This window comes from Neoarius graeffei, chromosome 2, assembly GCF_027579695.1.
Source record: "Neoarius graeffei isolate fNeoGra1 chromosome 2, fNeoGra1.pri, whole genome shotgun sequence".
NCBI classification, from domain to species: domain Eukaryota; kingdom Metazoa; phylum Chordata; class Actinopteri; order Siluriformes; family Ariidae; genus Neoarius; species Neoarius graeffei.
The window spans coordinates 11735478-11747942 of NC_083570.1; the positions used below are offsets into that span (position 1 = coordinate 11735478).

Below are 12465 nucleotides of genomic sequence, written 5' to 3' on the forward strand. Positions count from 1 at the left end.
CGTGCCGCTCTTATTTATCTTATATTAAATTCAAAATGAATATCTATCTATCTATCTATCTCAAAGATCAGACTACTTTTGCAGACAGGAAAAAAAGAAAACACCACCATTTATTTTCTAGATTCATTTTCTGGATTTTTCCCCAAAAGTAAATCCTGAGTAGAAAATGAACATGCTAATTCAACATAATTATGCTGTTGCATATTCATGAGACAAATATGACACAACCTTGTAATTTAAATAAATTGAGAATTTAAATTTTAGAAAGAAAAAAAAACAGTGCAGTGCCTGGTTATAAACAGCAGGGGGCGCGGTGAAAATCCGCGGCGCTCCATCAAACCGTGTTTGTCACGTCTTTTTTTGTCGATTCCTCTCATCAGAAGCAAACTCTGGGGCTGAATACTAAATTCCTCTGCGCTCCCTATATAGGTGCACTTACACAGCCAAGGACTTAAAGGCTTTCTGAGCTATATTTAGTGCACTAGATGTTTAACAGGAAGGCTTTTCAGGATTGAGCCCGCGCCTCTGAGATTCATTGCGGTGGGGTGCTGAGGCGTTAGCTTGTGGCTAATTCAGTTTAAATAACTGCTGCTTTAGTGTAGTGTTTTGACCGTGACTGATATTTTTTATTTAAATATACATAAAATAAATAATAATAAAAAAATGCCTTTTCAGTATCCAAACGCATATCGAGATGAAGCTGTGGTAAGCCACTGACTCTCTAGTCGAGTTTTTTTTTTTTTTTGTGTGTGTGCTAATCGCTAGCTAGCTTAGCCATGCTAACAAAATGAATGGAGTCGTTAGCGAGTTAGCATTAATGAATGAACCGAAATGTAAGCAGCGACCTGTTTGTTTATTATTGATATCATTAATATCAGATTTAGCAAGAAAAGGAGAGAAAACCCTGCTGACGTTAGTTTGGTTTAATATTGGTATAATGATAGATAACAAAAATCTCTGCTAACTGTTAGTATTTCTATTGTAACTGAATTCTAACAAAAGAAAAAACTAAACCAAAAAAATCTTGTGTGGGGAAAAAAAAAGAACCTGTCTCAAAATACCAGGTGATGAAATGATTAAAAAAAAAGTAAAACACAGACAATTTCAATAACTATACGGTTTCATTTTGAGTATAAAATGTTAAATTATTTATTCTACAACCCCGATTCCAAAAAAAGTTGGGACAAAGTACAAATTGTCAATAACAACGGAATGCAATAATTTACAAATCTCAAAAACTGATATTGTATTCACTAGGGCTGTAACGATACACCGAACTCACGATTCGATTCGTATCGCGATTTTTGACCCACGATTCGATACGTCCACAATTAAAAAAAATTTTTTTTTAAAGTAGTAAATTTGACTTATTAACATTTACTTACTTACATTAACTATTTAATAACAAATAATTCAGACCACTGCAGAGAATGAGTAATATGTATGCAAAAACGAACAAATGTATATCCAAAGATTGTTTTATTTCTCAAAATAATACTGTTGAGCCGGAAGCTCCGTTTTTTTTCGGTTCTGAAAAAGTCATTTTTCCAAATCGTGTAAATCCGTTAAGATTTTTTTTTGGGTGGCTCTCTCACTGTCTCACTCTCATAGCGCCAATGATTTTCTGTGATCGCGGAAAACAGATGGAAATTACGGAATTTTTATGGTGAAACATTGCTCGCGTGTCAAAATGTAACTGCCGCAGAAGGCTTCCGCCCAAGCAGACATGTCTTTCCGGTCAAGTGATTGTGATTGGCTTGTGGCACACCTAGCCAGCCAATGAGCTGCTTGTTTACAGATTCGCTCCCCGCGTCGCAACCAGAATGGCGACCGCTTCAAAGAAATGAATGCTCTGCCAGTGGCGAGTGTGGACGTTGCGTGACTCGCAGAAGATTGTCGCAGGTCGGCGAAAAAACGACTTACTAATAGATATAAAAAAAATAAAAGTAATTTAAGTAAGTTTAAAATGTAATTTAAATAAAAAGTAAAGTATTCATAAATTGAAGTTTGGAAGCACCTCTGTTTTGGGGCTGAGGAGAAGTTTGAAAGGGTGTACCGCAATTCTGCCTTCTTGTATCGCGATACGGATCGTGGCTCTGCGTATCGCGATTTCGATACGCATATCGTTACAGCCCTAGTATTCACAATAAAACATAGACAACATATCACATGTCGAAAGTGAGACATTTTGAAATTTCATGCCAAATATTGGCTCATTTGAAATTTCATGACAGCAACACATCTCACAAAAGTTGGGACAGGGGCAATAAGAGGCTGGAAAAGTTAAAGGTACAAAAAAGGAACAGCTGGAGGACCAAATTGCAACTCATTAGGTCAATTGGCTATAGGTCATTTAACATGACTGGGTATAAAAAGAGCATCTTGGAGTGGCAGCGGCTCTCAGAAGTAAAGATGGGAAGAGGATCGCCAATCCCCCTAATTCTGCACCGACAAATAGTGGAGCAATATCAGAAAGGAGTTTGACAGTGTAAAATTGCAAAGAGTTTGAACATATCATCATCTACAGTGCATAATATCATCAAAAGAGTCAGAGAATCTGGAAGAATCTCTGTGCGTAAGGGTCAAGGCCGGAAAATCATACTCATGGTTTTCCCCAAAGTGTTTTAGCGTATCGGGCCCGATACGCTTAGTCGCTTTAGTTAAAATCCAATACGCTTAGATTTATACCGATACGTTAAAATTTCCTACCGACAAGTAACTAGATACATAGGAGAGCAAATAACAGATCCATTTACATACTGACTGATATTTGTGTTAAACAAGCGGCCTTTTTTTCCCAGTGTTTGTGTGGATTCTGTCAAAGTAATATGTCTGCGTGGTATGATGGAAACAAACTAATCTGTTGGCTACGTCAAGATCACGTGTTCAAACCATCCAGTAAAAACATCGAAAGAAAACGTCAGACATCCCGGAAGTTTCCGATTCATTATAAGCAATCTCATTGGCTGCCGATGTCGTCCCGCACCAGACGGACAAAGCCGACTGATTTTAATAAGCGAGGAGAAGACTCGCTGGACAAATTAATCCACATCAGCATGGATGGGCCAAGCAAAAGCCAGGGAGAATTAATCTGCTTTAGTTTGGGTTTGCAGAAAGATGATGTACTTATAAACACTCTCACCTAGTGAAGTTGTCCAAATGTGTCAAATATAGCATCATTTCAAATAATAATCATAAGCATTTTTGGCAGTGTGATGTCACTGGGATCCGTTTAACAAAAGGCAGCTCCGGATTATTCTTTTGTTAAAGGCTCACAGTGACATCACACTGCCAAATACGCTTATCATTATTATTCGCAATTATGCTACATTTGACACTTATTAACAAATTCCCTTCATGAAATATGTGTTTATAAGCACATAATCTTTCTGCAAACTTAAATGTATGAATTAAGTTTTCTTTTCCTTTAAATACATGTTTTAATCTTAATCTAGTCCATTTAATAAATTGCCAAAATTTAAACTTTATAATACGCAGTCGCCTTACTTTTCTTTTCAGTGTATCTTAGTTATACGTTTATTACGGTAATTGCATCCGAAACATTCTAAATCATTACAGTTATAGTAATACAGCAACTTATTTTAAGGTGGCAGGTCTTAGGTTCAGATCCCAACAGGAGGTCATGATGATCGATTCTCTTCATTGGATTGCATAAGATGGCGCAAACCACTGTTCATATTTTCATGCACATTTTTGTTATAACACTACTTGATCATAGATAATTAAGTGCAAGGGATCCCCATAGATTTTCAATCTATCCTATACCTCAGTAATCTAGAACAAAACAGTTTAACTTGCATGTTGAACTTTAAGGTGAAATTTCAAATGTGTTTACATTAATACTATTTAGGTCAGAAATCATTAAAGCACTGTTAAAATCTATCCTATAATCATGGATCTAAAACCTCTCAGAGACCCTGAAAATGCACCTGAGAGCATCGATTTTTAAAAAAATTTTCCAGGGGCTGCATGCCCCCACCCCCACCCCCCTAGTTTCGCTTTGCGCTGTTGGCGCTTGATTGTCTGTGTTTTATCATGCCAGAATTTAGAGCTTTAATTTTTTTCTGGGGAAAACACTGCATACTGGGTGCCCGTGATCTTCGGGCCCTTAGACGGCACTGCATCACATACAGGCATGCTTCTGTATTGGAAATCACAAAATGGGCTCAGGAATATTTCCAGAGAACATTATCTGTGAACACAATTCACCGTGCCATCCGCCGTTGCCAGCTAAAACTATAGTTCAAAGAAGAAGCCGTATCTAAACATGATCCAGAAGCGCAGACGTCTTCTCTGGGCCAAGGCTCATTTAAAATGGACTGTGGCAAAGTGGAAAACTGTTCTGTGGTCAGACGAATCAAAATTTGAAGTTCTTTATGGAAATCAGGGACGCCGTGTCATTCGGACTAAAGAGGAGAAGGACGACCCAAGTTGTTATCAGCGCTCAGTTCAGAAGCCTGCATCTCTGATGGTATGGGGTTGCATTAGTGCGTGTGGCATGGGCAGCTTACACATCTGGAAAGACACCATCAATGCTGAAAGGTATATCCAGGTTCTAGACCAGGGGTGTCAAACCTGATCCATAAAGGGCCTTGTGGCTGCAGGTTTTCATTCCAGCCATGCAGCAGCACACCTGACTTGGCTCATTCAATCAACTAAACTGTCTTCACACAGTCAAATACTTGCAGCCACACCCACCCTTGATTAAAGGGTGGGTGTGTCAGTTGATTGAATAAGCCAAATCAGGGTGCTGCTGCATGGCTGGAATGAAAACCTGCAGCCACACGGCCCTTTATGGATCAGGTTTGACACCCCTGTTCTAGAGCAACATATGCTCCCATCCAGACGACGTCTCTTTCAGGGAAGACCTTGCATTTTCCAACATGACAATGCCAAACCACATACTGCATCAATTACAGCATCATGGCTGTGTAGAAGAAGGGTCCGGGTACTGAACTGGCCAGCCTGCAGTCCAGATCTTTCACCCATAGAAAACATTTGGCGCATCATAAAACGGAAGATACGACAAAAAAGACCTAAGACAGTTGAGCAACTAGAATCATTAGACAAGAATGGGTTAACATTCCTATCCCTAAACTTGAGCAACTTGTCTCCTCAGTCCCCAGACGTTTACAGACTGTTGTAAAGAGAAAAGGGGATGTCTCACAGTGGGAAACATGGCCTTGTCCCAACTTTTTTGAGATGTGTTGTTGCCATGAAATTTAAAATCACCTAAATTTTCTCTTTAAATGATGCATTTTCTCAGTTTAAACATTTGATATGTCATCTATGTTCTATTCTGAATAAAATATTGAATTTTTTTTTAAATCGTAATTTGTTACTCGTGGGTCATTGATCGAGATATCGGATTGCTACTTGTTCTTGAAACTGATTGTTACTTGTTTTGGTTAAGTTAAATCCTTGAGATTTATCTTCGCTTGTACATTCTGTTCTCTGCTTAATGAAGGTTATGTTGACCAGTAATGTCTGTCTTCTTTTTATAAGACTATGATCCTGACGGGTGATGTAATGGCACATAATGTCTCTCTTCTTTCATACAGTAGTGTCATTTAAACCAGGGATGTAAAGCTTCATCACCCGTTGACGTTATAACTTGGCTTCGTCAATTAGATCATCATCCAATCACGTCGCTACAACACACTCTTTATTTGTCACTATTTAAGCTCTATATACTCACATTTGTCCGACAGTAAACTGAGAAACATCTGTAAGCAGCTGTGTCTGTGTGTTTGCTCCCGGATCGATCCGTGAGGCAGAATCTCTGAGGTGCTAGAGGTCTACGTTCCTTCATCATACTTTGCCAATTCAATCTCCTTCAGTACAGACAGACCAAAACCTGACAATCAGAAATATGAATATATCACTCGATATCTGATATCAACCCACTAAACTGGAAAGGTTTTAAAAAATCAGGGGAAAATATGGATTTTTTTTTTAAAAAAATGTTGGTTGTTGTTACTTCGGGCTCGTTTGCTGTCTGGCATGGCTCGTTCTTCTTACTTCTGACTCGTTTGTGGTTTCTATGTATTATGTTTAAATTTTTTGTTTTCTTTTTTTTATTATTTTGGTTTTCATATTCGAAATAAAACACTTCAATCAATCAATCAAAAGTTTGCTGCTTGGCGTGGCTTGTTGTTAATTATGGCTCGTTTGCTGCCCGGCGCGGCTCGTCCTTCTTGATTGTGGCGCGTTTGCTGCCCGGCGCGGCTCGTCCTTCTTGCTTGTGGCGCGTTTGCTGCCCGGCGCGGCTCGTCCTTCTTGCTTGTGGCGCGTTTGCTGCCCGGCGCGGCTCGTCCTTCTTGATTGTGGCACGTTTGCTGCCCGGCGCGGCTCGTCCTTCTTGATTGTGGCGCGTTTGCTGCACAGCGCGGCTCGTCCTTCTTGCTTGTGGCGCGTTTGCTGCCCGGCGCGGCTCGTCCTTCTTGCTTGTGGCGCGTTTGCTGCCCGGCGCGGCTCGTCCTTCTTGCTTGTGGCGCGTTTGCTGCCCGGCGCGGCTCGTCCTTCTTGCTTGTGGCGCGTTTGCTGCCCGGCGCGGCTCGTCCTTCTTGCTTGTGGCTCGTTTGCTGCCCGGCGCGGCTCGTCCTTCTTGCTTGTGGCGCGTTTGCTGCCTGGCGCGGCTCGTCCTTCTTGCTTGTGGCGCGTTTGCTGCCCGGCGCGGCTCGTCCTTCTTGCTTGTGGCTCGTTTGCTGCCCGGCGCGGCTCGTCCTTCTTGCTTGTGGCGCGTTTGCTGCCTGGCGCGGCTCGTCCTTCTTGCTTGTGGCGCGTTTGCTGCCCGGCGCGGCTCGTCCTCCTTGCTTGTGGCGCGTTTGCTGCCCGGCGCGGCTCGTCCTTCTTGCTTGTGGCGCGTTTGCTGCCTGGCGCGGCTCGTCCTTCTTGCTTGTGGCGCGTTTGCTGCCCGGCGCGGCTCGTCCTTCTTGCTTGTGGCGCGTTTGCTGCCCGGCGCGGCTCGTCCTTCTTGATTGTGGCTCGTTTGCTGCCCGGCGCGGCTCGTCCTTCTTGCTTGTGGTGCGTTTGCTGCCCGGCGCGGCTCGTCCTTCTTGCTTGTGGCTCGTCTTGACATTGAATGAGAATAGTCTCGTTTGTCTTGATGACCCGCCCCCTAGTGGACAGATTTGAATTGTACAGGTTTACGTCCCCACACATGAAGTATGACCTTGGCTGGTGACAAAATAGAGACTCATGGGTAACTTTCGTAACCAGGCAGTGCAGTTGTGCAAAAGCACCATAAATGTTGTTTGTTTTTATTTGTGTTCAAGAAAACAGGAAATAGTTTTAAAGGTTTTATTTGGTTGATGTGCTGGTGTGTTCTCAGGTGGACAGTTACCATGGACACAAGGTTCCTGACCCGTACAGCTGGCTGGAGGATCCAGACAGCGAGAAAACGCAGGTAAAACCCTCAGAGACTTCCTTCACCTTTTAATAAACATCACCGTGATTTCGCACCGTTTGGAGGAAAAACGCGAGACGCTGGTGTGTGTTTAAGCACAATTGTGTCAGCATGAGTGAATTTCTACATCCGTCTTCCTCTCAGGCGTTTGTGAACGCGCAGAACCAGCTGACGTTACCCTTCCTGGAGGAGTGTCAAGTCAGAGAGGTTTTTAAAGAGCGCATGACTGAGCTCTACGATTACCCGAAATACAGCTGCCCCTTCAAACGGGGTAACAGGTAAGGGTGGGGAGGATGTTCTGCATCCAGATGGAAGGAAATTAACAAGCAGTTTGGCCATTAAAACGGGATATTGGTTAATTATTCAGCACTGTATTTTTATCAGTTTCTTTCATTACTTCCTGTTCTCAAAACTAGAGATATAATCTATAATTCTGTAAAGTGGCAGATTCTACCGTAACTGGATCCATTAACCACTTGCCCACAAAATAATAAATTTTTCTTGTCCTTTTTTCAGTGAGGTAATATTTTCAAGATTGAAAATATGGTATTTGGTCTTCTAAAACAGCACGTTATTTAAAAATACACCGAGTATATCAATAAAAGATTTTTAAAGAATAAAGTTCTATTTCTTTGACATATCTGACAGACATAACTCCCATTTTAAAAAATCCCTTTCATTATCCCTGTTGCTATCGTCAGTGAATTTCTGTCAGATGACCTGACGAGGGGCGGCACGGTGGTGTAGCGGTTAGCGCTGTCGCCTCACAGCAAGAAGGTCCTGGGTTCGAGCCCCGTGGCCGGCGAGGGCCTTTCTGTGCGGAGTTTGCATGTTCTCCCCGTGTCCGCGTGGGTTTCCTCCGGGTGCTCCGGTTTCCCCCACAGTCCAAAGACATGCAGGTTAGGTTAACTGGTGACTCTAAATCAGGGCTTTGAACCGGAATTTTTTTCCTATTGGTTCGTTCCGAACAGAAACGGAATTTTAACGTTTCCGGTTTTGGGTTCCACCATTAAATAGACGTTCCCGAACCGGTTAGAACAAAAAAATTTTGTTCCCGAAACGGTTAATTACGTTCCCTGTCAGCTGTTTAACAAATGGCTATAAAATTATGTCTCTGTCTCATCCAGCTTAAGCCAAATGTAGGCTAATTCTATTACAACCTTCATTAAATAAGACAAGAAATAATTCAAAACAATTATTATTTCAAATGTTGGCGATTTGGATTCTCAGTATGTCTTCCCATCTACACAGACAGGAAAAGTGCCAAAAATGAAAGATAATTCGTTTAGTGTGTTACCAAAGGCTAGTCAGGCCCTATAGAGGGCTACCGCATGACGTCACCGCGCCGCGAGATTTTGTTAGGCGCCATATTGGAAGACCAAGTACACATCTATGCAAGTACATACATACATAAAACAAACTACACCTGAAATGTAGCCAGGGCCGGTTCTGCCCTAATCTGGACCCGGGTGCAACATCGCGCAACCCCCCCCCCCCAAAAAAACAGTCTAAATCAGGACAACCATCACATAACTATAACTATAAACATTTTATATCAACTATTTTAACTAAATGGGCTATAATAAATAAGGCTGCAGGCAGCCACGGCGGGCTGCCTCAGAAAAGTAACCATTCAATGACACCAACTGAAAGCCTGCAGCCACGGCGGGCTGCCTTAAAAAGTAACCATTTGTCCTACCTTAAAACTCGTTTTGCATTTTCTGCCTCCTTTTTTGTATTTTCAACCCTCCGTTTATTTTCTTTCCTTTTCTGAAAACCCGATTTGTATCCAGACATTTTGTTCTGCTACCAACGAACTAACTCGTCAGGTCTCGTCTCTCGAGCCCGCGATGATTCCCGTGGGAGGGGCAACAACTGATACATTTTTACAAACAGCCAATAGGGAGGCTGCAACGTTCAGGCTCTTCTTTGCTCAGACACTCAGTAATGGAGACGTGATAGCAGTCCACCTTCCCGCTCTCTCCATTCAGTCAGCGAACGTCACACAGGAAGTGAACCCCAGCGGGTCATAGAAACTTGCGCAGGAGAAGAATGACTTTTATTTGTAGGCTACAGAAACTTTGAGGAACGAAATAAAAACCGGTATTAACCGGTTACCATTATTTTTAATAAGCGTTTCTGTTCCGGAACATAAAAAATAATAAAGTTTCTGGTTTCGTTTCTGTTCCATGTGAAATAGAAAAAGTTCCCGGTTTTCGTTTTCGTTCCTTGAACCGGTTCAAAGCCCTGCTCTAAATTGACCGTAGGTGTGAATGTGAGTGTGAATGGTTGTCTGTGTCTATGTGTCAGCCCTGTGATGACCTGGCGACTTGTCCAGGGTGTACCCCGCCTTTCGCCCGTAGTCAGCTGGGATAGGCTCCAGCTTGCCTGCGACCCTGTAGAACAGGATAAAGCGGCTAGAGATAATGAGATGAGATGACGATAGACTCAGCCATTATGGATCTTTGGTAGTTATCGTGTGGAAGCAGGCTTTATCATTTTTGGGTGTCAACAGATAGAGTTGAAATAGATTAACAGCGAAAAAACTATTTTGTTCACGACGAGAAGCCCACGGTTATTTTTAAAAAATGCTAGCGTCAGTCTGTCAGTCAAATGCACCTGACGATAGCAAAATTCAAGCCCTCACCACGCACATGTTGACTGACGCAAAGAGGAAATTCTACTGCGCATGATTTTTGTGACAGCAGACATTTACTTCCGGGCAAGACTTGGAGTTCTGACGGCTAGATTTCATCAAATAAATCAAGGTAAGATTTTCAGTCAGCTATCCTGACGATAGACATTTTTGACGATAGAAACATTGAGAATAGACAGTGCCTTGCAAAAGTATTCATACCGCTTGAACTTTTTCACATTTTTCCACCTTACAACCACGAACTTAAAAGTTTTTTATTGAGATTTTATGTGATAGACCAACACGGAGTAGCACATAATTGTGAAGTGAAACGAAAATGATAAATGGTCTTCAAAATTTTAAACAAATAAAAATCTGAAAAATGTGTGCATTAGTATTCAACCCCCTGTACTCTGATACCTCTAAATACAATCCAGTGCAATCAATTGCCTTCAGAAGTCATCTAATTAGTTAATAGAGTCCTACTGTGTGTAATTTACTCTCAGCATAAATACACTTGTTCTGTGAAGGCCTCAGTGGTTTGTTAGAGAACACTGAAGAACAAACAGCATCATGAAGACCAAAGAACTCACCAGACAGGTCAGGGATAAAGTTCTGGAGAAGTTTAAAGCAGGGTTAGGTTATAAAAAAATATCCCAAGCTCTGAGCATCTCAGGAAGCACTGTTCAATCCGTCATTCAAAAATGGAAAAAGTATGGCACAACTGCAAACCTACCAAGACATGGCTGTCCACCTAAACTGACAGAGCGAGCAAGGAGAGCACTGGTCAGAGAAGCAGCCAAGAGGCCCATGATCACTCTGGAGGAGCTGCAGAAATCCACAGCTCAGGTGGGAGAATCTGTGCACAGGACAACTATAAGTCGTACACTCCACAAATCTGGCCTTTTTGGAAGAGTGGCAAGAAGAAAGCCATTGTTGAAAGACAGGCATAAGAAGCCATGTAGGGGACACAGCAAACGTGTGGAAGAAGGTGCTTTGGTCAGATGAGACCAAAGTTGAACTTTTTGGCCTAAATGCAAAGCGCTATGTGTGGCGGAAAACTAACACGGTGTATCACCCTGCACACACCATCCCCACTGTGAAACATGGTGGTGGCAGCATCATGCTGTGGGGATGCTTTTCTTCAGCAGGGACAGGGAAGCTGGTCAGAGTTGATGGGAAGATGGATGGAGCTAAATACAGGGCAATCCTGGAAGAAAACCTGTTGGAGGCTGCAAAAGACTTGAGACTGGGAAGGAGATTCACCTTCCAGCAAGACAATGACCCTAAACATACAGCCAGAGCTACAATGGAATGGTTTAGATCAAAGAATATTCATGTGTTAGAATGGCCCAGTCAAAGTCCAGACCTAAATCCCATTGAGCATCTGTGGCAAGACTTGAAAATTGCTGTTCACAGTCGCTCTCCATCCAATCTGGCTGAGCTTGAGCTATTTTGCAAAGAAGAATGGGCAAAAATTTCAGTGTCTAGATGTGCAAAGCTGGTAGAGACATACCACAAAAGACTTGCAGCTGTAATTGCAGCAAAAGGTGGCTCTACAAAGTATTGACGCAGGGGGGCTGAATACTAACGCACACCACATTTTTCAGATTTTTATTTGTTTAAAATTTTGGAGACCATTTATCATTTTCGTTTCCCTTCACAATTATGTGCTACTCTGTGTTGGTCTATCACATAAAATCTCAATAAAAAACTTTTAAGTTCGTGGTTGTAAGGTGGAAAAATGTGAAAAAGTTCAAGGGGTATGAATACTTTTTCAAGGCACTGTATTTGTGCATTCATATTTACATTTTTTCTGGAGGAAAACTATCGTAAGTTGAGCTAAATCAGAGCCGCTTGCGACCCTTTCAGCCGACAGGCCATTTCAATGTGTTATTTCCCCGCGAAAGTGACCCAGTCGTGTCTATCGTCACTGTTCTGACAATTATTGTTGATATTTCAATTTTTAAAATAAATTTTATCTTTTTTATTTCAATATTTTATATTATTATTTGGTTCTAGTGATGAGGTATTTAATATTATTACTAAATTTGTCAGATTAATAATGTAAGAAACAGTTTTGTTGCTATGAGTGTCTGTCAGAATATGATGGTAGACGTTAGTTTGTCGGTCAGATTTTGATGATCGAAACCGATGTGTTTCTATTGTCATTTAGCATGTCGGTCATGTCAGGCTTTTATTAATTAGTTACCAGGACTACTGTCCTAAAATTTACTGTGAATGTCCAAGACCCCAAATGCTACTAGAAAAACTTAATAGAATGATCAAAACAATCAATTCAGCAATTTAAGGAGATGGGACTTAACTGGCCTCTGTTATGGTAGAATCTGCCAAGTGTTGCTGTAATGTACGGCTGTTAAAGGACATTCCTCTCTTTTCT

General features: G+C 41.8%; 1 protein-coding gene across 1 annotated transcript in view; it reads left to right on the forward strand.

The window, feature by feature from the left end:
• The first annotated feature begins 498 nt into the window (after nt 1-498).
• Nucleotides 499-12465, forward strand: part of prep (prolyl endopeptidase) — a 39058-nt gene continuing 27091 nt past the window's right edge. The window contains exons 1-3 of the mRNA XM_060913814.1: nt 499-705; nt 7355-7429; nt 7574-7707. Coding sequence (XP_060769797.1) covers nt 664-705; nt 7355-7429; nt 7574-7707 — 251 coding nt within the window. The 5' untranslated portion in view covers nt 499-663. The remainder of the gene's footprint in view (nt 706-7354; nt 7430-7573; nt 7708-12465) is intronic.